The 27,074-nt window shown below is 40.8% G+C and overlaps 2 protein-coding genes across 4 annotated transcripts; one reads left to right on the top strand and one right to left on the bottom strand.

The window, feature by feature from the left end:
• Positions 1-1,246: 1,246 nt before the first annotated feature.
• ttc17 (tetratricopeptide repeat domain 17) lies at positions 1,247-18,682 on the bottom strand. The gene is made up of 25 exons (XM_084363045.1): positions 18,501-18,682; positions 17,836-17,925; positions 17,409-17,578; positions 17,102-17,213; positions 15,772-15,903; positions 15,198-15,307; positions 14,924-15,071; positions 14,538-14,677; positions 13,909-14,069; positions 13,393-13,505; positions 13,002-13,154; positions 12,324-12,439; positions 12,030-12,186; positions 11,747-11,818; positions 9,995-10,219; positions 8,743-8,962; positions 6,552-6,671; positions 5,762-6,057; positions 5,513-5,666; positions 5,277-5,397; positions 4,764-4,923; positions 4,315-4,398; positions 3,107-3,226; positions 2,469-2,612; positions 1,247-2,349 (listed from the first exon to the last, which is right to left on the bottom strand). Exons 1-25 carry the CDS (start codon positions 18,669-18,671, stop codon positions 2,218-2,220), a joined length of 3,621 nt encoding a protein of 1,206 aa, XP_084219171.1. The 5' UTR covers positions 18,672-18,682; the 3' UTR covers positions 1,247-2,217.
• Positions 18,683-18,756: 74 nt separating this feature from the next.
• Positions 18,757-26,530, top strand: traf6 (TNF receptor-associated factor 6). Of its 3 annotated transcripts, XR_014623325.1 has the most exons (9): positions 18,757-18,843; positions 20,146-20,474; positions 20,722-20,872; positions 21,884-22,042; positions 22,175-22,246; positions 22,625-22,702; positions 22,818-23,144; positions 24,379-25,091; positions 25,764-26,530. XR_014623325.1 is itself a non-coding variant. In XM_084363059.1 (8 exons), the coding sequence occupies exons 2-8, from the start codon at positions 20,146-20,148 to the stop codon at positions 24,982-24,984; spliced, it is 1,722 nt and encodes a 573-aa protein (XP_084219185.1). In that variant the 5' UTR covers positions 18,757-18,843; the 3' UTR covers positions 24,985-26,530. The 3 variants fall into 3 exon arrangements, 2 of the variants coding, with proteins under 2 accessions (XP_084219185.1, XP_084219186.1); XM_084363059.1 differs by having other exon boundaries at positions 24,379-26,530; XM_084363060.1 differs by lacking the exon at positions 18,757-18,843 and adding an exon at positions 18,850-18,943 and having other exon boundaries at positions 24,379-26,530.
• Positions 26,531-27,074: the final 544 nt, after the last annotated feature.

Genomic DNA, 27,074 nt, shown 5'->3' with positions numbered 1-27,074 from the left:
TTCCTTCTATACAGAATTCAATGAAGTGTGATGTACTTTATGTGTTTATGCAGTTAACGTTAACGTTAAGACTGGAGGTTGACACTGAAAATGTCAAGAGATGTGTTGCTGTAGTGACAAAACTCAACACGTTTTTTTCCCCAAATCTACTTGGCCTTTATATGCAAGAATTCATTTGGGTGACTTCAGTTTTTCCATATATGGTATAGATTAGGACAGGAAGAAGATCTTTATTTAAAGTTTAACCTATTGCTTTCCATAAAGAACTTATTTTCAAAGAAGCTGCCATCAGCATTGCTGGAGTGCTTTAGTAATGTACACTCATTGCCTGTTGGCTCCACCTCAGTCATAACCAGTGCAACCACATTTTTAAAATTCTACTATTAATATTTATTTTAACCAATTGCTGCAAACTAACTACGATATGCATCACTTCCTGTGCAGTGGAGAAGCCAAGCTTTTATTTACTGGCTGACGGTTGATTCATGACTATGCTGTCAAGTGTCTGCTGACAGGTGCAAGGTAGAAAATGTACCAATTAAAAAAATATGTATTATTTTGATTGCAGGTTCTTCATGAAAAGCAAGGCTGAGAGCAGACATTTCTGGACTGAAGATGCTCATCCACCTCTGAATTGATCTACAAAGACCAAAAGCTGCGTGTAGAACACAAAGATCACATTGGAATATTGTGGAGTTTTTATGATATTATGTAGTAAAGCTGTCATTTCATCCTTCAGTTATAAGAGACTGCAATTAGAGCCTAATGACGACAGCTTCCATGTCAGATATACATAAGTTAAGGGTACGCAGTCTTCGAAATGATCTGATTTGTAGATTCAAAATAGTGATAACATTATTGGAAGGGATTGTAGTAGAAAAGGAGTGTGCCTAAAAAGGTCGGACAGTGCCACCATGGGGGTAGTTTACAAATATTTTTTTTTTCCCAAATGGTTACTAGTAAAAGGTTGCAGTCACATTTTATGACAGCAGTTTTCAATCAATGATTGTGGTTGTAAAGTGTTAATGGTGATACAACCTACAACCTCTACAGTTTAATTTAAAGGCATCAAAATGTAACGTCCTGGTAGCTTAGGTCGGACGTCGACTAAAAGTGTCGGTATTTGACGACCTGAAGATGAGACCCAACCAGGAAGTTACATTTTTTTGGTTTTACACTGTTCACTTTCCACCCTTTTTTTCAATTTCCCAAAGACATAAAGAACTGACACAGAGAAATGAACCGATGAAATCCACACACTGCCTTTAATACTGTACATTTAATACAGATTCCACTTTAAGAGTTTTTTTTTTTTATAGATGGTCAATGGCAAATCCTTTTTCTGCCTTATGATTTCCATAAGTTAAGAAGCAAATGTAATAGCATATTTCAGTTTGTCTCTTTTGTATTTAAATTACCTTGGAGCAAAATCAAACAGTTTGTAGGTCCCATATAAATAGGAATGATAGAGAAAAAGTGCAAAAACTAAGAATTCCCATTCATTTTAAGAAGCAGAAGTAGTGAGGGCTTATATTGTTTTGATTCCAACTCCTTTAACCTCTGAGTTGAGAGCCACATTTCTTACCATCTCAGCAAAAGAATTAAACAAACACTGTATAACATCCTTTCCACATAAAATTTCCAGTTAAGTTACATTAAAACATGGCGCCATCTCCAGGCTGTAGTGTGTTACTGTCCTGAAGAGCCTCCAACATGCCACCTCCTCATACCAAAATGCTAAATTGCTTCCAGAATGACAATGTGAGCTGTTCTTCCAATTAGCATAGTTTGAAATCAGAATATTGCAGAAGGATTAAGTGGAAAACTTGAGAGCCTTATTCTAAACCCCCCCGCCCCCGCCCCCCCCTTCCATTTTTCGCAAGCAAACCTAGAAAAAGAGTTTCATAACTTCTCGATTGTTAGATAACAAGAGGTCCTGCATTTGACAGATACGTTTGGGGGCAAATTATCTACAGTTGTTCTCTGATGTTTCAATCCTAACTCAGTTCAATCTCAAAGAGAAGAGGAACCCAGATTCTACCGGATATGAATTTTGATACCTCACCTTTGACAACAATCAGGGTTCTTGTGCTTTCATTTTTATGCAAGATCTCTGGTTGTCAGATGAATGTGTGTCTGTGTGAGTGTGCATGTGTCCAGCTGACTATTCTTTATCTGGTGTGTGCATGATTGCCGGACACTCCTGGGTTCGGTGGTTCAGGGCTGACGGCGTTCCCTCTTGGTGAGCAGGTAACACTGAATGGTTCTTAGTCGATCTTTGGCAGGGGCGAACTCTGGCTGCAGCTTCAAAGTAGACTCGTACCAGTGCATAGCTTTCTCAAACTCCTCCTGTCGTCAAGAAACACAACAACCATGTCACCATAAGGACACATGTCTTGACTTTTTGTTGAACTTGAGTAGCAGTAAGTCAAAGAGGCGGTAGCTGAAAATGTGATGGCAGTCATTACCATTGTTATATAAACGTTGGCAAGGGTAAAGTGGTTCACGACAAAGTGCGGGGCGATTTCTACTGCCATGCGGGCGACTGTAAGAGCGTCCTCCCATATCCGAGCGTTCTGGAAGATGTTGGCCAAGCTGATGAGGGGCACATCCTGGTTCACAATTCAGGAAGGGAAAAAATTCAATGGAAGTACAAAATGGGTCCGTCACTACCTGATCTGAGTAGGGCTGGAGCCAGTGGGTCCATCATCACCACAAAGACAAAGCACATACAGAACTGCACTATAATTGAAATATCTGTCAAGTTTGTTTATGATTATGACTACATTTTCTAATGATTATTTTGGACGGTGGTGTGTGGTTGACTGAGTAGCATAGTGTACTTTTAAATGTTCATGTTGCTGTTCTTGTGTACTTCCTGTAAGCCCTTTTGAATTGAAAACGTGCCATGACAAGTAACCACAACCACATCATAATCAAATTTAACCTAACCCAACTTTCCACTTTCAGTTCTTTTGTGAGCTTGTCCAAGTGTTGTTGTGTACCTAACTGTCCAAGACAGAGGTCATACTCAGATCAGGCAGCCACTCACATCGGGTAATGAATGACAGGGTCAATTGTTGGGAACAGCTGATGTCTAACTTGCCTTCATGTGATGGGGAGCGTAGTTGAGGGCCTGTCGAAGGCAGTCGATGGCTCTCTTGCCCTGACCCTTCACCCTCCAGTACAGTGCAGCCATGCTGGATAACACCCATGATGTCTGATTCTGCAGTTTGAAGGGGGATAAATGCACAGTTAAACTCTAATTGGCTGAGTGTTACAGTTTGGTGTTACTATACTAGGGTGTTACTGCTAAAGTATGCACAGCAATGACACTTTCTTCAAATAATTGCTTTTTTCCTGCAGACCTGCAACAGGCTGCATACTAGTTGCACCTTTATATTTCAGAAGTTTCAGTGCAAACGCATTCTAGGCCACAAGGATAATAGCAAGATCAGGACTGGGCTAGGAATTGCTATAGAAACTGCCATGAAACTCATCAGTCTTCTGCCAAAAAGACATTTCAAAGTTTGAATCCTGTCTCTAATGACTGTGATTATTAGGTTATCTCGATATCTATATTCAGAAAATCAGAAGAGTTAGACAAAATTGAGCAAACAGACCATATGAGTTTCAGTATAGAGTTTCATAATGGAGAGCTTCTGTTTTGGAGGTAAGCACTAAGGATAGCTGTGACAGCAGAGCTTTATCGATATGTGTTTACACAACTGGACGTGTTTTAACATGTAACTCAATCCTTGCTAATTCACATTCACTAAGATTACAATTAGCATTTTAAAGGGACTCTATGTAACAATTTGACGCAATTTACATGTATTAATCAGTTTTTATTAGCCATTTGTGAGCAGATTGTAACGTGATGTAAAAAATTGAGACCTTCCTGGTCTCTCATGGTCGCCTATATAATCCTGTGGATGATTTTTTCAAGGTTTGTAACGGTGTTGGACTGGATTTCTTTCTGAAGGACTTCACAGTCCAAAGCATGTGACTATGCATGTTAGTCTACTGCCTCCTCTCAGTGCCTCTCTCTGCTTCGCTAACAAGGGCCAACAGTAGCTCACGTTAGTTTAGAAATGGAGTCAGCTTACACAAACTAACAGCGACCTTCACAACACACAGGTTCCACAGAGCTCCTTTAATTGTTATCTGTAGTAAATTGTTGAGTATGGTAGGAACCAAAAACAAATCAGATCCAAACTCAACTAAAACTTCTTTGCTGTTGTACAGTCAGGCTATTTTCGAGGTTGTCCAAACATCCATTACGTTAATACAGGAGGATGCGGGAGCCCTTACCTTCTCCAGTACTTTAGCGATGCGTGTGCCCACCTGCTCAAAAGACTGAGGAGAGAACTTATCTTTGCCGAGGTTCTGCAGGACCTGGGTGAATGAAGAGTTTCAGTTTCAATGCATTAGGACTGACCTTGATCATCCATTATCTACACTTGTGCATGTTCTTAAAATCGGCTGATGATTGTCTTGGCTGTTGAACCACTTTAGGTTGAGACAATAACCTGTACACCCTGCTGGACATGACTTTTTGTGGTTCCCAGTACAAGTTATTACCCTCCTGAAATTTGAATTATCACAAGGTTGCATAAAGCTTCATATAATCCATGCTTTATGGAAGCGCAGCTGTGGAACTGAGATCTTTTCTGTGATCCTGTTGGTTGATATTTTTTTGGGTCTAGTGTTAAGGAACAGAAAAGGGGAGTATGTAATCTATGGCTTCTGCCTCCACTTACCTCACGCAGTTGACTCTCTCCAGTGTAGTGAATGGCGGCACGATTGGCCACCCCTGCCAGGTGGTCGAGGGTGTGCATACTGGCTGCTAGGTTGGCATTGCATAAAGGTTCAGCGGCTGGCTCCTGGAGTGGAGTGGCAAAGTCTATGTGCTCTGTGATACTGAAAAGAGACAGTGAAGAGGAAAGACAAAAACAGTTCAGTTTTGGGTGTTGGAATGCTGTGATGCAATGACATCAATGAGGCAGCAAGGTTTTCTTTGTCCTTTTGTTTTCCTGTTTTCTATTTCTATTCACTCAACAGATATTTCACAGAAACACTTCACATGTTTCTAAGGAATCTAAAATGGATTTGGAATTTCTTTATACTATTTTTCAAACAAATGACTGTAAGCACAGCTGAGCAAAACAAATAAACACATTCCTCTGACCAGTCTAGCAGTCGTGGATGTCTTAGTTTTTCTTTCTCTGTGCTTAAAAGATCTAATAAAATGAATAGATCAGTGACAGTCTTACTCAATGTTCTTAGCAGAAACAGCCAACCAGGTGCTGGCTACAGTGGTGAGGTCGACCCTGCGTGTCCGCTGGCACTCCTCTGGCCCTGGCCAGCCAAGACTTGTGTAGTCCTTCCAGCGACCTGCCCGAAAACACAAAAACCACAACACATCTCTCTCAGCAGGGTCAAGTCCAGGACCTCAGTGCTTTTTTTCATGCTGGTGTAAGTAAATAAAATGCAAGTGTGTGTGCGGTACCTGAAGGGCCAGGTGATGGGATAGTTGGCCCGCTTATCTCCAAGACAGAGTGTCCTCCAGGCAGAGACTCCCCGTTCTGGCTGTCATCAGAGCTGGCAACACTGTCTGTCCCATCCACCTTTGCCTTCCTGACCCGCTTTACCTGGAAGGTGATCTGATAAACAACAAACACCCTGACACATTCTGTTTGGCTATACACACTTCTCACAACAGCTACAAGAAAGAGGAAGAACAAGCGGGTACACTTACCCATTCAGCGCCGTCGTCATCCTCACAGTTTCCAAAGCAGGGCCCACCTCCAGCACGGGCACCCATAACACGGTCATTCTTCAACACTCGGATACCTCGCAGGTCCCCTCGTTTGCCTCCAACATCCAGAGCGCCCTCAAAAGCTCCCATCAGGTCCTCCTTCAGCTGCCACTCCTCCTCCCCTTCTACTCCTCCACCTCCAAATGGGGTGGCCATTTTAGCGGTTGCTGAGGCAGAGGGAGAGGCCTGCTGCTGTCCAGCTGCCTCACCTGACCCGTTACTGTCCAAGATGACCTCTGAGAAGCAGGGATAACAGGTGTGAACACGGGATTAATGAGTGAAGTAAATCATAGTTGTGATGAGCTACAGAACCAATTAGCAAACAATTTATGTTAGATTTTAACTTTATTTTTTACAGTTTAGAGTTTGATGAATATTTTTTCAGGAAGCAACTGACATATGAGATTTAAGCTATCAATTTTAAACGGCATGTTGTCAGTCAACTCGAGAAAATGCTATTATACTGTTCGAGGATATTACTGAGTGTGTAAACCCCATTCAACTCCAGGACCCAGACTAAGAATAGTGACCATGCTTGCAATTATTAAAAAAAGTCAAATTGTAAGTACAAAACAAAGCATTACTTTAAATTCTTGCATGTTTATGTTGAAAGTAGAAGAAATTTGTGCCGTGTGTGTTTCTTTAACAAACACTCTTCACTCCAGTATACTGGAAAGATTGTTTTGACTGTTTCATTGCCACTGAAGGTGTCACAAAATCACATTCTTACTCTCAAAGAGCAAGGAGTCCTCGATGGCAGAAATGGCTGGTGCATCCTGTTTCTCTTCGCTGCCGTCCCATTCCTCCAGCTGTATACCAAGGTCCTCCTCAGCCATGCAAGCAGCACCCTCTGGATGTAATGTCATTATAATGTTAGTACACACACAAGTCAGAATGTTCATTTACTTTGAATTAAAGTAATAACCTTCAAATTTCTACCTTTAAATATGGTTCCTATTGCTACTCTTGTTACTGACCAATTTAGTGGTTCAAACCAAGGCCAGATCATTTAAGTTTTGCACTAGCTCTTTCCTGGGAACAATTCCCTTCTGAGCAGAAAGTGATGCATTTTATATTTGGAGACAGAGCAACTGTGTTTGTTTTTTGGAACAAACAAATCAGTCTTTCAGCTTCTCTCTCTGTACACTCTGCTGACTCCATTCACTGTCTCAATTTACTCTGGCAATGCTTGGATTTTTCGACTTCGAAACTCCTACTATTGCCAGGAAGACATTAGATCTGTGCACAACACTACTGAATGTCACAATCTTGTTAAAGCCATGGGAGACACACAACAACAGATGTAGAGGTGCAAGGGACACAATAGAGAGCTGGTGTGCAACAGCCAAGTATTTCTTTTTAAATGATGCTACATAGGGCTGGGCGACAAAATCAAATCTGGTAAGATCAGAAGATTACATCCCTGGCTGGTTAATAAGTGCAGGAGGCTGTTAAGACAGTAATGAGAACATACATTGCCATGGATTACACCTCCTAACACAGCAGTATTGCAAGAATGCTATTGTTGCAGCCCTGTTGGGCTCTCCTTGTTGCACTGGTATGTTTATTTGTTGTTTGAGAGGTTTTTTACAGTGATTGCCATCATCACAATGTTCAGCTGTAGAGCCATTTCTCAAGTGCAGTTGTTAGCTACTAACTGAGATTCTGGATCTATGTATGATATGCTGTTTTTTCACAACCATTAGAAAGAGACCCCTTTTTTTTTTACTGTTGCAACAACCCCAACAAGATCAATCATGTGGGAGGAACTGCATCCAGCTTAGAATTTAACATGAGAAAAGTTGTGTATTTTCTCTGGATAATTCAACCATTTTGACCTGACTTAAGGTGGGTGTGTGTTTTATAAGTGCTTCTGTGACCTCATGTACTCAGCGTGCTTTATGGGAGCAATATTTAGCTTTGCAGAGTAAAATATAGACCGTTCTAAATTTGGCATTAGCTATTTTCTGCAGCCTAAATTATTGAGTGGCAAAATTTCTCCACTTCAAAGCACTTTTCTCTTCACTCCCACTGATATGAATAAAGAAGAAGGTGCAGTCTCTATTCGCATTTAGAGGGCAACATACTACTTGTTTTGCACAGCTACTCTAGCAGCTTCAAGGGACAACATGGGGGGGTTTAGTGCATAACCTGTCTGTAGACTTAGTGCCCAGCTTAACATAGCCAGCTGGTGGAGCTGGACAATATACTGTAGCAAAAAAAACATTTGGTTATTTGTAATGTAATAAAAAAATATTTTTGTAATTATTCTTCAGACTCCTCCTGATTCAATTCAATTCAATCCAATCAGATTTCCAGTCCTGTCACTGAAAATGATTAACTATTTTCAGTGATGAAACTAAATTTTAAATTTAAAGACGAAGTCACAGGTTTGGCCATATCCCTTAATTATCAAAACAAGTTCTATAATCAGGCAAAACACGGAGAACAATATCTGTAACCGAATCGCAAACTATGACTGTGTTGCAGCAAATGAAATTAAGCAAAGGATCTATGGTGTCTTTGAGAATTTGTCTGATAAACAGCTACCTTTGTGCCCCTGCTCCAATTTTTAAAAAGCTTCAGGAAATGATGCTCGTCACTTGCATGTTTATTAACTATGGCAAAACTAACCAACAAAGAGGTTTGTGTTGAGGGTTCTACAAATGATTAAGTTTCTTGCTCAGTTTAAACACAATCTAATGAAGCAATTGGCCTTTAAAAACCACTAAGAATCTTTAAAAGCTTAACTAATTTTCTACCTATGTCCCCAATATCCTAAACTTTACCAAAATTAACGGTTTAGTTGCCTGCTATAACAAAATCAAGGATTGTACCAATTTAAGTAATCAAATTCTAAGGAATAATCCATTATATTTACGAGAGAGAGTCAAATAAGTCTGTGTGTGTGATTCTTTTACCTGAGCAGGGCTGTCGCTGTGACAGATTGTAAAGGAAGGGGTAGAACTGCAGACAACGCAGCAGAGGTAGACTGGTGCGACACTGTTTACAGCCAGCAAGGGATGAGAAGGAAGAGGAGGAGGAAAGGGCCGTCACCAGGATGTGGCGGAACAAGGCCAGAGCACCTGTCACATTGCCCTGGGCCAACTGCAGACTCACCAGGCTGAATAGGGTGTGGGGCTGAAGGAGGAAAGCAAATCAGAACAGGGGAATATTCACTGATGGGTACCATACGTGGAAACTGATATTCAGGTTTAGCAGATATGTTTCATATATATTAACAATCTATAAATTTGTCATCTTGAGTGTCCCTTCTGTAATTGTACTATGTTGATCTACTCTGTACACAAAAGCTCGTTTGTTCATCTTTTTTTTATATTGAAGGGGTTTTCCTCTTTCTTTACTTCTGGTTTCTGGCTTGGTATATCATCAATGTGCACACATGTTTTTTCCAAGGCTTGAGTTGACAACTCATGCTTCATATATTCCCAGGGTACTCTTTTGTGTTGAAATGTGGAAAATCTGCAGGCCACTGAAGAGGACTAAATCTACATGTTCCTGGAAACACCTTGAGATGATGAGTGCTTATATACTGCTGGATGCATCATCAAAAGGTACAGTGAGTGGCCGTGAAAAGATGCACTTAGCAATGTTTGGGCATGGCAGGCCACAAAAATGTTATTTTACTGGTATTAAGGGCGGGTATCTTTTGAATAACCAGTATGGCGAGTAATGATTTTGAACAAAGTACACATTTTTCCAAACACGTCATATAAAGGCAAGGATGAACTTAAATAACCTTGTACTGTTAAAAAAAATGCATTTATCCAACAATTCCAACATTCAAGAGATAACGCCTTCGATCCTTTTTACCACAGTATTCATTTCAGCCTCTAGACTGCCACTTAATGTATGAGATATTCAGTGATCCACCTTTAATGTGGATCTTTGAGTATTTATGCATCGCTGTGATTGAATTTAATCAGCTTTGCATACATTCTGTGTGCTGTGATGGCAGAATTGGAAAGGATTATCTGATGGATAAAAATCTATTTACGCTGACATATGACATAAGCAGGAGAAGATGGAGATCACTAAACATAGCGGCTGCATGTCTTTGTCAACGAACCAGGTTGCCAAATATAGTGGCCAAAACTATAGCGTGAGCATAATGCAGTGTATGTGTGTAACTCCCTCCCAAACTCCCTTTACCTCAGATGCATTGACAGCTAATGCTTGTTCCAGTAGTGTTTGTGCTTGGGTGGTCAAGCCGTGGTGTAGCAGCAGGTTAGCAGCGTTGGTGTGGGACAATTGGCGGTGGGAAGGCGGGGCTGAGCTCAACACTTGGCGCAGGCACTGCAGGGCATGGCTGCCATTGCCTTTGGCCCGCCAGAAGAGAGCTGCCTCGTTGTGGACCTGCCAGCGGGGTACAGTGGCCTATATATACACAAACACATTTCTGTTAGCTCTGAAAATGATTTAAGATAGGTTCAGACTACTGCAGCTGTGAGCAATTTAGAGCGGTTTCAGTGATTCGTGATCAAATTCTTAAACCCGAGATATAACCTGAGACTTTCTCTAAACCTGACAACTCTTATTGGTATAGATTTTCCAAGCCGATCCGAATTATTAGTATCAGGGCTGATCATGGCATATTTTAATGGACTTGTGTCAGCTCAAGTAAAGCCAGTCAAAATCCGATCCTCTCTTTATTTAAATCTACAGTGTTTTGTCCACATCAGCCTGCTAGTGTTGCACCGCAAATAGTTATTAGCGTGAAGGTAAAAAATTATTTGATTGCACAGGCAGCTGACTCTGTTCTTACACCTGGTTTGGCAAAATTTGATAAGCTTGGATGGTAACAAATGTGTTATCTTTCCTCTCTCTTTCTCATTAGCAAAGAACAGAGTACAAAACATTCAGAAAGCAGCCTTTCATTTTTAGCCAGCTCTGATTGTCACTTTTGCCAGCTAAAATGACAAATGTTTCTAGTGGCAGGTCATATCCGCTGACGCTAATTAATGCTAATTCCATGAGTAAGTATGATGACAGGCCAAAAAAAACTTGGATACTGTCTGGTTTGTGTGCTCTCTGCAAGCTGGTGCCTGTACTCTGCCAAAGATTGTTTATGAGGTAACGTTCAAAGACTCTGTAACACAAGTGTTTTTGTAGTTCCAACAACTCCAACAGTGGGCTACATTTTCGGCAGTTAATTGCCTCACCTCAATTCCAGGAGTCACATTCTCCCAGTTCCAATCTATAATCTAAGCTTTGCTTTGAACAAGGGCCATCAGTATTTGGATCAAGTGGCCCATGAAGTATCTACAGAAGTTATTTCAATGTGTCAGATATATATTTTATCACCAGTTAGAGGTAAATATTGGTATCAGATTGGACTGTGTGTTGGACATACCCGATATTAAAATAAAACAGAAAACATGTTGTGTGCCACTCGCTACAGATTTGTGTGGGAGAAAAATATGATTCTCCCAGGACACACTGTCTTCATATGATAGGAGGTCATAGCGATTCGAAGCTACTGTAGATATGTCTACGGAACAGATGTCTGACGAACCAAGCCAAAGCAAAGCTGACTGTTGTAGTGTAAAACTCGTAAGGAGGCCTTCGATCTATCCATGTTAGCAGACTTACTGTCTGTGACCTAATTTCCTCCTATTCCTCACTTGGCTAGAGGTGAGAAGCTCTGCATTAACCCCCCTATAACCCTTGCTATATTGTTAAACAGATAACCATGTATGGGAGGGATGCTTCCTGAGCTAGAGATATAATCTGAGCATTTGGGAAGACTTGTCAGGATTATCATGGCATCACTCTGTGCAGACAGATGCGCTGTTATTTTGCTCCTCCTTGCAAGTTTGTATAAACCACTTTAACTTAAGTCATCTGTGTCTAGTCGTCTTCTTATTGTTGCTATGATGACATGGGAGTGAGTAGCCTTCTTACTTGTTTCATAGCCTGAGCTATTCTGGAGCCAATCTGCTCCAGCGTCCATCCTCCACTACGTGATAGCAGTATCTGTAATTACACAAAGTAATATTAATCAATGGACATTCTGCTGCACAGTTCCACATAGCATAGACATCACTCACATGTACACAAGCACAGACATACACATAAAGGGCATAGGTATTCTGTAATATACTGCTCATGATTTCTAACCATCACCAATTTTTTCCTGTTCAAATCAGACACACAGCTATATAAAAATAAACAGGCAGACAGATACCTGGGAGGCAGAAGAATCTGGCAGCTCCTTTTCCTCCAGAGGCCAGTCTAGTGAGGCAGGCAGGAGGGTTGGATATGGTTGGGGGACGGGACCACAGTTTGGGAGTTCTACCATCTGAGGAGGACTGCTGCTCCCATAGAGAAGAGTTGCCACTGGGCTGAACGTACACAACATAGACATATTTCACTCAAATAATTTGACTGTGGTAAGTTTTGATAAATAATGTAACTCTCGAGACACAAGCTATAACTTTTCTCATTTAGATGTACTCTTTGTCCAGGAATGTGTACCAACCTGAGGCCCTGTGTTTCAGGTGAAAGGTAGTAGGTTGGCAGCAGGTGGGCAGGGGGGACACTTGGGTACTCATGGGCACAGTCACTCCTCTGAGGCCACAACATCTTCTGTACGTCCTAAAGCAAAAACACACTTTGCTCTCATTCTCCAACAATTGCATGGTTGAATATTTATAAATTCAAAATCAAACTGAAATGTATTTTAGCATGTAAATACTGTAATTACACAAACAATTTGGAAAAAACAAACAAGAATTAAAATGAATGCCAACAAAGCAGTACAGTAGAAAACAATGCGACGGAGACTTTTTCAATTGACCGAGCTACAGCTTATTGCACCTACACTTTTTACTAAAAAATAATCAGTACCTTTAGAAATCTGGTAATCTTATGCTTGTAATGGGAAACAATTTCAGAAGTCTAAAAGACCAGCAGACTTTTTCATATTTTTTTTGGTCTGCCCTCAAAATATGATCTAACATTTTTTCTACAGGATCATAACGTTGTTTGACAGGTCTAGGGCAGTCTCTGAATTTTGATGAGTGTGCATCAGCATTGCAGAGGTATCGTTTGTACTTTTGATTTTAATTTGATAGAGTTCTCCGCAGTCACTGGGCTCTGCTGCAAAAAATTGATTCTAACATAAACAAAGACAAATTCAGATGTAGTTCTGTCTTGCCTGTGTGTAATCCTGATGGCTGCCCCAGAGGGCGGCAGCAGGGTCTTGGTCTCCAGACACAGAGGGATGGAGCGGGGGGCTGGCTGATGTCTGGTTTGAGTTGCGCTCTGACACAAGTGCCACACTGGATGCCACCGATACCTCCTCCCCAAACTATAAACAGACATTAAGACAGAAAACAGAAAGAACAAAAAAAACAGAAACTGTCACTGGTTGTGTCTTCCATTGATAAATATCCACTGAAACTTGCACAACCGACACGTTCTTTTCCCTCTTAAATAGAATGTGTGTGTTCACCAATTAAATTCTATATTAAAGGAAAAAATACCTGGGCTAATGAACACCCTCCTTCTTAGCCCTTACGTTCACCGTTATATCTCAAAAGACTCACTTGGACAAACTGGACATGTTCAAACAGATCACCACGGTGATAACGCACAGGCAGGTCAAAGGGGCAGTAGAGGCTGCGCTGCTGCTGACCCAGCCGACACATCTGATGGTTCCCTGGAGCATAAATGACACACAATATTCAGGTGCTGATTTACTTTTTCTACCAAATCAAGGCACAATACGTAGAAATGTGTGTGAATGTCAAAGCTAGATTAATGATCGTTTGGCTTACTTTGTCATGCCTCAAATAATTTCCCTACAATCGCATTTATCTCGACTCCAAAACAATGCTTCTTCTGTTCTATGAAGTTTTACCCTTTTCAATCAAATGTATCACTTTTCTGCAGGGCACATATCACTTATTATTTCATAATTAATAATATCTGCAATTATCTAGTTAAAGCAATTAGCTTTTCTTGAGTTAAGAATGGAATATACTCTATGCAAAATCCACAAGGTAATATATGCCTTGCACACATCAGGAGTGTGTTATCACTCCATGTTCGTGGCATCTTACCAAGTTGGGCTTCCTTGGCCATCTGGGTCTCATGGATAATGTTGCGCAGGATCTGCTCTTCCTGCAGCAGCTTGTATTTGTCCAGTGCCTCCTGCTGGTGAAGGTAGTGGTCATGCTGCTTCTGATACTCCTTCAGCTCATTCAGTGTCCTCTGCAGGGATCTACAAAGATATTAAATGAGGGAAAAAAAATACAACACAGTTAGCGTAAATAAATAGCAGGGAACCACAGCATATTACATTAAATTGTTTCACTCGTAAATACCAGTCACCTAAAGGTACTTTAAAATGCCTTCCAGCTTAAAAGCTACTTTGTAAAGAACAGCTGTGGTCTTAAATATGAGTTCAGCTCTACAATTGTTTTGTTCTCAAGGCATTTTTAAACAGATTTTGAAAGGGAGAAGAGGAAAAAATAAATATATGAATGCTTTCTGAGACAGCCTAACCCTGAATCAAATGTCTTGTATGGTAATCTGATTAGTTGTTGGTTTGTAACTGTTGGTACATCACAGTTGCATTTAATGGGACATGTTTGGAAATGTCTTCTTTCTTGTCACAGTTATTTACAGTATTTCATAATTCTGTGGAAACGACTGCAGTACTAAGACGTACATACAAGTGTTTGCCTACCTATGCTGAGCTTCCAGACGCTGCTCCAACTTTTGCTGACAGAGCACAGCATGTTTCCTCCTCAGGGCCTGCTCGAAGCCTGGCTGGGCCTGCAGTGCCTGCTCATAACACAGCACTGAGTGGTTGTATTCCCCAAGCATCTAGTCAGACAGCGATAGGAGAGGAGACAGAGAAACCATGGATATAGAAGAGGTCAAACACTGATTTATTTTAATGTAGAAAAGAGATGCTGTGACAAAAAATAGAAGAAAAGCAGCAGCAGGAGCAACAGCTGTGATACTGTGAACTAAACAGTTAACAGCCTAGTAAATGGTTAACCAGATAGTAAGTATGTGGCTCTGATACACAGGTCTCTATTGCAGTGGAATGCTTTCTCTTTGACTTACAGCATAAATGTTGCCTAAGGTGTAGTGGCTGGTGAACAGATCAGAGGTAAGGTCCAGGGCAGCGTGGGCAAGAATAGCAGCATCTGCTGAGAAGTGCGCACGGTGGAGGATGTTGGCCATGTTGACCAGGGCTACATCCTTCTGCTGCCTACAAGTACAATGCACACACACACACACACACACACACAGTGTGTGAGAATGTGAACACCTGCGAACAGTCTCATATGATAAACAGCATACTACTGCAGTGGCCTTCCGAGAAGCCTAACAGTACCTTGGAGAGAAATGCAGAGCACGCACTACACAGTCCACGGCCTTCTGAGGCTCGTTCTTCATACGCCAGTAAAATGACGCCATGTTGTACAGCACCCAGGATGATGAGTTCTGGGACACACAAACATTAACACATACACTTTTAAAAAACTTAATCATAAGGACTAACTGCTGACTGTTAGCTCTTAGTTTTCCCAACATAGTTCTGTTGAATTTACAATGGATCTTAGTCACATGCCTGTTTGTGCTGACTAGATCCTCTGAATGTGTCTGGGCTTGTGCTGACAATGACTATTGATTCAGTATCTTGGTGTCATTAAACCATTTACAAAACTACAGATTTTCTGATGTTGACTGACTGAAAGGAAGGCAGATAATTACATACACACACTTTGTTTTAACAATGCAGGTCTGCTACCAATTAGCAGATTTTTGTATTTTCCATTTCTAAAGAAAAAAAAAAATCTGAATCTAATAAATGCCAAAATGCTTTCTTCCAAAATCTGCAAAAGGGGAAAGAAATGTCTTGAATATTTGTGCAGTTTAGTGAGGCGAGTTGTACAGGCAGATCTTACCCTCATTAGCCCTTGATGGATGCGATGGCCCACCTCATCAACACTGCGGCCCAGCTTATTAGACAACGAACTAAAAATTGGATCCTCCTTAGAAAGCAGTGGGGAGGTCAAGTTTGCTCTCTCTTGCACACCCTGAACAGACAGAAAGAACGGGTCACTCACTTGTAATTTTAGTATGTGACCAGGCAAACACAAAGGCTACATCTCTTTTGTAATAAGAATTCACAAAAGATCTTAACTGACAGAAAGCTAAATTAAATTGTTTAATAACAAGAGCATACAAGCAGCATACAAACTTCCAACACTGACAGCTTAAATGTCTCTGAGACTATATACAAATAAATATGTCGTGCTGGTGAACACCCACTGGACTCCAGCCTGATAAGGCAAGTAAGGACAATAAATGGAATACTGAATGAAATGTAGGGGACTTAAAAAAACACTGTCCTTTAATCTTTACCCAAGGGCCTCATTTAAAAATAGGCTATTGGACATGAATCCAACCTTAAGACAAAATCAAGCTGTTCTCGAGATCCAGAGACACATGTTAAAGTGGTTTACATATCCCCACAGGCACAATTTTTATTGCTAAAAGGACCATAAATAAATGTGTTGGTATCCGGCCAAATGAAAAACATGTCTTCAAATATCACTCAAACAACTTTGTTTAAAAAACAGCGACAAAAGCCTGGCTGTTTATACAGAAACAAAACCAGCTTCCCTCTAAGCTGTAATATGAGAACTATTGAAGCAGTTTTCTTATTAGTTCTGAATTACTGAGATGTAATTTATTGACATGCAGCTGCCTCCATTCTCTTTATATTGTACTTCCAATTAAGCTTAGGGTCATTGCTAAGACAATTGCAATACTCACAACTACATTTTATTTAATAAGGTTGGTTGGGCTTAAGTTTATATTTACACATCTGCAAAGTCTTTGGCAGAAAATGTCCTGTTTAAATAACATTTTTGGTGCTCTTTAACTTTAACTGACTAGCTGATGCTTCGGTAACCTCGTACCAGAACTGTCCTCGATTAAGAGCTTTTCTTCTTTTTCAACCTGAATGTTGGAAAAATCTGCAAAGCCACCAACAAATCTAACACTTTTATCCATACTGCAAGACCGCTCTTGAGAATCATCCTTGACTACAGCTAATGAGTTTCAAATTAACAAATTTGAGAATGGATAGTATTTTTATTAATACAGTTACCACATACATCTACAGCAACCCTCCTCTCAAAATTAAAGCAACTTAGATGGTACTCACATGAGTCAATCACATCTAGTTCCATTCTGCACAAATTATTGGCAGGTTTGACCTCTACTCACCCTGAGATGCTGGAAAGCATGGATACTATATGGTAGCTCAAACACTTTCGCACAGTCAGGCTTTTCCAGATCTGGGGGCATAGCTGACCGGGAGTCCACATAATCTTCAGGGCTATGGGAGGAGAAGAGAAAAATCATGAGACAATTTCATCATTAAAGAGACACTCTTTTCAGCTTAATACATCTTGTCAAAAGATAGCTCCATGTTTTGGCTATGTAAGATTTAAATGGTGCCCTAACCACCCAAAAAGCACTGTGGAGATAGCAGCAACGCTGATAGTGGCATGTTTTATTGATGAAGGCGTACCTGATGTCTTTGCTTTCCAAAGAGATATAAGTGCCATCATACAGGTCCAGGTCTCCCAGTGGTACCTTAGCCATGACACAGTCTGGATCCTCTTTGTAGTGTCTCTGCTCCAGCCCTGTGTCTCTGTCCTCATTCTCCTCAATATGAATCTTCTGTGCCACAAGCTGCTTCTGCTCAATAATGACCGGGACAAACAATCAGTGAGGACTAGTAAACACAAAAAATGGACAGCTGTCATGACCAGTGCAGTAACTCTAAGCAATGAATGAAGTAGTGCCAGAGTGCTCTGTCCCCCCACAGAACGGGGATACTGGTACTTCTTTTCTGCACAAATTAAAATGAATCTAAAGGGTTGGAACCCAAAGATAAACACACAATGACAAAATACATATTTGCACAGGATACTGTCAAAATGAAACCCACACACCTCCAGCTTCTTGAGGTAGTTAACACGAGCATCTTGCCTCATGAAGATCACAACGTCATGTGGATGCTTCAGATTCAAAGGTGAGTGAACCTGGAACAAAAACAGTGCGTTAACCAGCGGGTTGATCTAAGGATATGATAGTATATTGAAATTATATTGAGTCATGTTAAAAATTGTCTATCCAACTCTAATTCCAGATGTGCAAGCTTTTCAGAAACCCCAAAGCCTGTCACATAAACATAAACACGGTCTTTCCCTCTATCTACATGGGAAGGGACTGTTTGCTGGTATGTGCCTCCATAAATCGTTAACGTTATCTCTGGTACACTGATGAGCAGTTTCCAATGCGGCTGTTGACATGGGCCTGAAATACTTTGGTCATCTTGACCTCAAACACCTCACGATAACGTCACTTTTAAGGTAGGGTTAGCTCGTGTATGCTAACCGATTTAGCCAAACAAAACGTATTTTGTTGTTTCTTTCGCGCTGAAAGCTACCTTACCAAAGCTGGCAAACGAGTTTCGTTGAGTTCAGATAAACTGCCAGAATAACACTCACAAACCACGTACCAAAACGTTACCATTAATGCTAACAAAAATAGCTTTCCATGCTAGCCACCTAACGTAAGCGTTAGCAGGTCAATGAGCTAACGTTAACTGTCATACTTGTTGTTGGATTTTCCCATCCTCTGTGACAACCCAATGGGTCGTAGCTCCTCCGGAGTCCACTATAAGTATGCAAAGAAGGATGAAAAGCTTCCCCTGAAATGACGGTTTTCGCGAATAGTTGACACGACAGGGCAAAGACTCAGGACAGATTTTCCTGAGGTCCGCCATTTTTCTGTCTCAGTTTTGCTCTGTGGCAGCTGTTACCATCCTCCGGCCAGGCGGCGGCGCTCGCGTCCGCACCTGTCGACAAGTGAACGCATCATCCTCTCTGATGACGTTTGGACCGAAAAAACAGGAAATTCTGTAGAAACGAAAAGTTCGAGACGTTTTGAAATCAAAAGTAAGTACAAGATAAGAATGATACATGCTTTCACATATACAGTCACTACTTTACTGCCTCTGTTGCTGGTGAGGACGTGTGTGTGCTGCTTTCTGTTTAGGTCAGTATCTGTCTTTTACCCGCTTTTTATCTGTCAGGCTGCAAAAGTTCCGCATCCAAGGGCATGACTGGTCCACCAAGTGACAACACTGCGAACGCTGTTTGTTCTATGCTGGGGTTTAGCTTTAATTATATGTTATGAAATAATTTGTGACGCCATCTTAGTGTTAAAGTTAGTTAGAGTTCAGTTAAGGTACAACTTTAGTTATAGCTACGTTACTGCTACGTTAATACCTTACAGGGTACTTCCCATGTAGCTAGGTGTAGCTTCACCTCATTTCACAGTTTCGACACATGACATCCACTGTGTATCTCACAGTCTTAAATCACTGGATGACAGTTAGTCAGTAAATTAGACATAGATGTGATGTTTTAGTCCCGTTGCAGTCATCCAGTTAACATGCTTGAATGAATATAGCTGCACTGTGATCGTGTTGATGTTATGTTGTGTGTTAAGCTACAAATCCACTAATATTTTCATAGAAGGAGGTGCCTTAACAAGAAGTATGTTCAAGTCAAGTTTATGGTTCAAGATTCAGGATTATATTGGCATTAATTTGATGGGAATTCATTTTTGGTGACCTTATATTGAACAAAAATCAAAACAGAAACCACAAGACGTCACATGTCCTCATCTCACTGAGATTAAACCCTGAATAATGACTGTAAGGGTAAAGGTTTGGAGAAGAAATTCAAACTAAAAATGTATGTTATTTTTCAAATGCGAAAATGTCACACTTTCCCTGAATCGAAGCGATTTGAAGAAATCACATTGGGTTTTAGAAAATTGTGATGGACATTTTAAACTGTTTTCTGCTAATTTAAAGACCAAATGATGATTCAATTATGATGAAGATTCCCCCCCCCCCCCCTTTTTTTCATAGAAGAAGAGAGGAAGTTGAAAAGATAGAAAAAAATCCTGTGTCTACTCTTCTGTAGCAAGGGATGATTGCTGACCTGTGATTATTTTATGCAGTTTTGTCCAGCTGTTTCCTCAAGTTTAGCTGTTGCCAAACCACACAGTTATTACTCGATACCATCATAGGAAAATGACTTCATACCATCCCTTCATTAATGTCATGTCTTAAATATGAAAGTCTTTGCTGAGCGTTCTACGATACTGTTAAATATCCAGCTTTAAGAGAGGAAATAGTCGCTGATGCCAACTTGGAAAAAATAATGAATATGTCCCCCTCTCCACAGATGGCTTGCTTTGACAGCAGTAAGGGGAGTCTGGAGGAGAACAGCTATGAAGGAGCTGTTGGTGGAGAGCTGTCCGGCTGTGCATTGGCAATGATGGAAAAAGAACGGGAGTCACTTCTCAGCCCTTCAGAGAGCCCTGGCACCTACATCAGCAGCAGCACCTCTGCTAGTTTTCAAGCTGCTGTCCCCCCCCAGGGCTATGATGTGGAGTTTGACCCACCTCTCGAGAGTAAATATGAGTGCCCTATCTGCCTCATGGCTTTGAGGAATGCCATTCAAACACCCTGTGGTCACCGTTTCTGCAAGAACTGCATCGAGAAGTCCATTCGGTATGCTTTTGTGCAGCTCTCTAGATAACACTGAATGCTAAATCAGGTCTATTTTGCATTTGTTACCAGCTTCATGGCATTAATTCTTGATTTTTAACAGAACAATCTGTCAAGTACTGAGTAATAATTAAAGATAAATGTCATCTAGTTACAGTACACATCTGAATTATGCAATATTTTCACTGACACTAGCTTTCCTGCTCTATGTTCAGTAAAAATCATTGCTGTTCTCCCTCTTGCAAAACAGTGATACAGGACAAAGGTGCCCTGTGGACAATGAAATGCTGTCAGAGGACCAGCTGTTTCCTGATAACTTTGCCAAACGTGAAATTCTGTCACTAACTGTTCGATGTCCCAACTCTGGCTGTGCTGACAAAATGGAGCTCCGACATTTAGAGGTGAGAAAATTTTAGTGAGTGAGTGACGTATCTGATTTTGAATGCAGGGCAAGCAAGAACATGAAAACAAGAAACTGAAATGAACTTTGGTTGCTTAATAAGAGTCATGATATTCAGATCATTGTGATATTTGAGATTATACTTAATAGACTATAAAATATATATATATATAAAAAAAAAAAAACTTGTAACCGTGATCATTTATGGTTGATCCATCACTGTCATTTAAAATAAAGTCTACAACAACTTGTATGCATACTTAGATTCCTGGAGGACATGTCCCAGTTCATGTTAAGATTGCATCATAGTTTCAATGTTCAGCATAGTTCTGTGATTGTAGTGTAACAAATAAAGATCTCCATCAATATGTGAATGAGGAAGGAAGTAAAGTTTATAGCACCTATCACAGAGCAAGATAGCTAAGTGCTTCACAAGTAAAACACTTTTTAAAAATAAGACAAAGACTGTACACAGAACAAGCAATAGGCCAGAAGCAACAACCGATCTTAAAGAAAACACAAACAATCACAATAATAGACACAAACTAGGAAAAACAAAGTCCAGTTTGAATAAAAAGGACTTTAAAAGAAAACTGGCAACAAATAAGTTACTGGCAGCTCAGCATTCCTCTTCTCTGTCAACACCACCAGAGTCAGCACAGGCTGTTCCTTCTGACTGTCCCTCATACTGTTGGCTCCTAATCAAGGAAGGATTAGTTCTGAGTGACACATGTTGGAATCCTGATAATGCCAGTACACCTAAAGAGATTGTTTGTTAACAATCCTTCTGTAGGCATGATGAACATCTCATGCACTCACTACTGTCCACTAAAGTATGATGAGGAATCAAGGAAGCTTTCTGTGTGTCTATATAAAAAAAATATGTTAGGTGTCAAGTTAAGAATGGCATCTTCCTCTGGTGTGAACGATGAAATTGTTTACTGTGAACCACTGTTGTCCTGCTACACAATAAAATTAACTGCATTGTGTCAACATATTGTTTACCTTCCAGAATCATTTGGCCTGCTGTCAGTTTGCCACTGTGCCTTGCCCACAATGCCAACAGTCTGTGAGGAAGAGCCACCTAGACGAGCACACAACTGTTGAGTGCCAAAGGAGACCTGAGTCGTGCCCAGATTGTGTGGCAACCTTTGTTTTTGAGGAGAGAGAGGTAATGTGGACTCGCTTATGTAATTGCTCCTGTTGCTTTTTCCAGAATATCTCTCATAGGAGAATTACACAGCTGCATTGTAAATCAGTGAGGATTAGTCTCCTTACAGTCTGGTTTCGGTTGCTCCCTCAGCTCCATGAACAACAGTGTCCCTTTGCCAGCGTGACGTGCCAGTACTGTGAGATGGATCTGATCAGAGACCAGGTGGGTGATAGAATGTCTACTGTGAATCAGGCCTCAGATAAATTAAAATGTTTTTCAGTTGTGGATTGTTATTTATTTAAGCTAACTTCTGTCAACATTAACTTCTCTTTTGTTTTAACAATGGGGAACCATTCCACACTCAGTTGCACGCACAACACATTTCACAGTTAATGTAGGCCACCACCGTTTCTTCTGTGGCAAATGCAAAAAAAAAAAAAAAAGATCTTTGAAATACTTTTTTTCTTTTTTCAGGAAGTGAGTTATTTCCCTCTTTACTACTGTCCACAATTAAACAGTCATAACTGAGTTGTTGAAATCCTGATTTGAATACATTTGTAATTTGTGAATGAAGCGACGCTGATGATGTTTTTGTTTCAGATGGAATCTCATTGTGATACAGATTGTCCAAAAGCACCCATTGCCTGTAACTTTAGCACCTTTGGATGTAAGGAACGGGTAGGTAATCAAATGCAAAGTTTCTTGTGTTGCACATCTTCCACACATTACTGGAATAAACAATAATTGAGAACAAAGAAAGAAAAAACAAAGAAAAAATTGTTTGCCTCTGCAGATGCAGCGCCACAACCTGGCTCAGCACATGCAGGAGTTCACGCAGATGCATATGCGCTACATGGCGGAGTTCTTGCGTGGCCTTTCCCTCAATGGCACCACACCCAAATCCCTGTGGGCGCAAGGACCTTCTGTTTCCGCTGAGGATCAAGGAGCGGCAGCACCAGTACCAGCTTGTAGTGGACCCAGAGGAGCTGCGAGCTGCAGCGGCAACAACTGTGCCCCAAGTCAGCCTAACGAGGAGATGCAGAGGCTCAGGGAGATGGATGGACGATTGGTAAAGCAAGATCACCAGCTGCGTGAGGTCATCATTTTAAAGGAAACACAGGTAAAGGATGCAATACATGTGTAATCACAGGACCTGAATGTTGTCTTTGTAATGACAACATGTCCCCGTCATGTCTTTGATCTCTTTCATACATGTCAGACAGGGCAGAAATCGAATGTGAAGTTCCAGCACATCGGTGACTCTAACTTAGTTATTAGATTGTAATTATCTTGTCACATTAACGATTTAATGCAGTGTGAGTTAGTAGCTTTGAAAAGACAAGGACATACCAAAGAGTCAAGCGTCATACTTGTGTGGTACTCGGTGGCTCAATGGTTGCACATAAAGGGATACTTTAAGTTGTTTAGTTTTTTCATCAGACTCTATTCATTTGTTGGAAAGTGTGAATGAAGAGAAGAAAGGGTGATTTGAAACGTACTTTGTAGACAAATATAGCTGTAGTTTAAAAAAACAGTGTTGTAGCCTAGACATCATAGAGGTATAAGCCAAAATATGTGTCTTCAATTTCCACTTCCTGATGGTTGAATAATTCAGTCAGGGCCACTTTAGTAAACAAAATGAAATGCCCATTTGCAGTTAAGTTATATTTGGCTCTTCCACATGCATGCATGGGAAGCCTTTAATAGGAAGAGCAGCAGCAAAGACTTCCTGCAGGGTGCAGAAAAGAGCAGGCATCAGTGACAAAAGAAGTGACATTAATTAAGGCAGACACAGCATGAAAAGGAGGAGGTGGGGTGAAGGTCGGTTGCAAAGCAGCTTGCAGAGGAAGCAGCGAGAGTAGGCAGGCGAACGCAGCGAATAACGCGCCCTGTGCAAAATCATCAGCTGATGTGAGCTAGCTTTAAGATCCGCTGTTATCAGCTGATGTAGCTGGGATTGTGAGCTGAGCATGACTTCCATGGCCTGCCTGAACTTACCTTATGCTTCATTCATGTTGTCTTTCTGTTTGAGCACAAACAGTTAAGATCTTGTCATTACGCTTTTCAATGGTGTGTCTACACAGAAGGCATTTCAGCTGCATTTTTAGACATCGGGCTCACACGTATCTCACATAAAAGATCCACTTCTATTTTAATTAATACATTGTAGCTACAGTATTTATATATTGGAGCACTGCCAAAATGTGGTTGACCTGCAACCTGAACGCAGCCTGTGTAGACACAAATAGACCACTGAGGCTGTTGGTGTTTTGCAAGTTGCTGCTCACACTGCTCCTGTGTGAACATCGTGTAAGCCTTTATCAATTCAAATTATTGTCCCATCTCTTCCACAGGCTGGCCAGCTTGCAGAACTTAGACGTAGGGTTTCGATTCTAGAGGAGACAGTGAAGGAGCTGGAGTCCCAGCAGTGTCACGGTATCTTCATCTGGCGCCTCAAAGGTTTCTCTATGCACCTGCGGAACCAAGAAGCAGGTCAGCCAGTGGTTGAGCACAGCCCCGGCTTCTACACGGGTCGTCCGGGCTATAAGCTGTGCTTACGCTTACACCTGCAGACCCCCAATGCCCCGCGCTGCTCCAACTTTATCTCCCTCTTCGTCCACACCATGCAAGGAGCTTTTGATGGGCAGCTGACCTGGCCGTTCCAGGGCACCATCCGCCTTTCCATCCTAGACCAGGGCCCTGAAGGTCAGCACCACACCGAAGTGATGGAGACTAAACCAGATCTGCAAGCCTTCCAGAAGCCCACCATCCAGCGTAACCCCAAAGGATTCGGCTACGTCACCTTTCTGCACCTGCATCAGCTGAATCAGAGATCCTTTGTTAAAGATGATACTCTACTTATCCGCTGTGAGGTGACTCCACGTTTTGACAATATGGTTCACCGTGAGGGACCACCAGTGCAGCCTAGAGGACCTGAGGCCTCAGTTTCAAGGGACTAAAGTCAAAATCATATCTACTGGATCAACATTTTGCTGAGATGTCAGTTCAGTACATCACCCTGTATAAGTCATCGACAAGAGGAAGAGGAAAATTGATGTGCTTGCAAGTATGCTAGTATTTATTTGTTTGCCAACTTTTTGTTTCAATAAATATATACAATAAAATCCTTTTTTAGTTAGTTAGTTTTTAAAAGTATGTACTCACTCATGGTACCAACATTCAGCAAGCCTCATAAGTTCAAAGTCTGTATATTGTACAATAGTCAATAATAGTTAATCAGCTCAATATCACCGGTTTTAAAATGTACACTTACTGCCTGCAGACCGACTGTTACTAAAGACTTTGCTCTCTTGGTCTGGTTGCTGGACACCGCACTGAATGTTAAAGATCCCCTGTGGAGTTTGTGATCACTGGTGGAACCGTGGTGCTTTTTGACAGAGGCAGAGCCACATAGAGTAGTTTTTACCATATCCTCTCCTAGCACGCATACAAGGATTTAAATGTATGCACAGTGGCATGTGAGTCACGTCATACACACTCCGAAAGACATTTTCCTGTTCCTGTAAAACAATAAAGAAGTGCCATGAACACTCTGAAACTACTTTTCTTAGGGCTCCACGTTGCAATTATTTTGGTCGCACATTCACCCAAAAATCTATCAAACGCAACTTAATATTTTCCATAACGCAGCAGTCGCAGCAAAGAAATAAGTCTGGCCATGTCAAACAAAAGGAGGGTTATATACGGTAACATCACTTTGTTTCTTTGTATTGTACAGAATATTTGGTGGCGCTAACATGGCAAGCAACCTCCAACAAAAGGTGAAGAAGAAGACTACTAGTTCATGTATGTATGGATATTTGGAAGCAATGCAAGCTTCAAAATACTCAAAGGAATACTCAAGGAAATGCATTCAACACATTTGTTCAACCTCAAGGGTACATTCAGTTTATTCTGATTGGAAGCTGACTGTAAACATAACTGTTTACACTTAAGCTCCACATGGTACCTTTTTAATTAAGGTCATTGTAAGGAATGGGAAGAGCAAAACTGACATTAATATGCTCTCCAAATTCAATATTTCACACTCTACTGTTTATCTGGTTTCATTATCACTGTGGATCTTTAACATAAAACGTTACAGCTGTGCAGATTTGTCACTACACTGCTCATTTTGCTTTTTATAGAACTTCTGGTGCCTTTCACACAAATTCCTGCCTAATGTGATGTGGAAAAATGTTTTCAAGAGTAGACATAAATCCATCATCATGGGTCAGGGTCTTAACTTTAAAACCATACCACCTGTAAAGCCTTTACATGATGTAATAATTAATATATTGTATTTTTTTGCTCCCCATCTGTAACATTTATTCATTGTTATGATGCCATGTGGAGTGAGCTGACTGTGTTGTTTGTGCTGTGTCAGTGTTGTTTGCCATGGATCACACCATATGATCCAATACTGATGAGAATAGCTGCAAACTTAGTTAATCTCATTTAATGTTTTAAACTGACTTGGACCACAGATTAAAAAAAAAACATCTACTCAGTTTTATGTCTGTATTTTTTCCCTTTTAAACCAGTGAACCATAATTTCTCCTATCCATGTGTGTCTTTGGCAAATGTTCGCTGGCTTTTGCTGGACTGAAGGAACATATTCCCATAAGAAAGAAACAGAGTAAAAGCATTTTAGGAAAGTTTTACAACTACAGGAGGCTGCAGATGTACTAATAATGCATCCTGAAATGCTGAAACTATCATTTTGTCAGATCATTATGTTATATATATCAAGATGAGGTAAGATAATCCTTTCTTGATCCCCAGTGGGGAAATTCAAGTGTTGCAGCAGCACAAAGACAAAATAGCAAGTAGAAAAAGTAAGCGCAAATAAAAAATTAAATAGGATAGATAAAGATAAAAAAATATACATAAAATGAAATAAAGATGGGAGGTAACTGCAGTTGTTAAAAATGGCAAATTAAAGTGGCAACTGTTGACATGGTGTGATTGCTAGCAGAAATGTAAGTAAACAGCAGGGTACAGTATAACAAGTACGATATGAGTGAGAGTGTCACAGTTCTGAGTTTGG

The sequence above is a fragment of the Pagrus pagrus genome, assembly GCF_965226575.1.
Source record: "Pagrus pagrus genome assembly, chromosome: 1".
Classification (NCBI taxonomy): domain Eukaryota; kingdom Metazoa; phylum Chordata; class Actinopteri; order Spariformes; family Sparidae; genus Pagrus; species Pagrus pagrus.
Note: the sequence above shows the minus strand (reverse complement) of the source record. Positions and strands in the feature narration are given on the sequence as shown.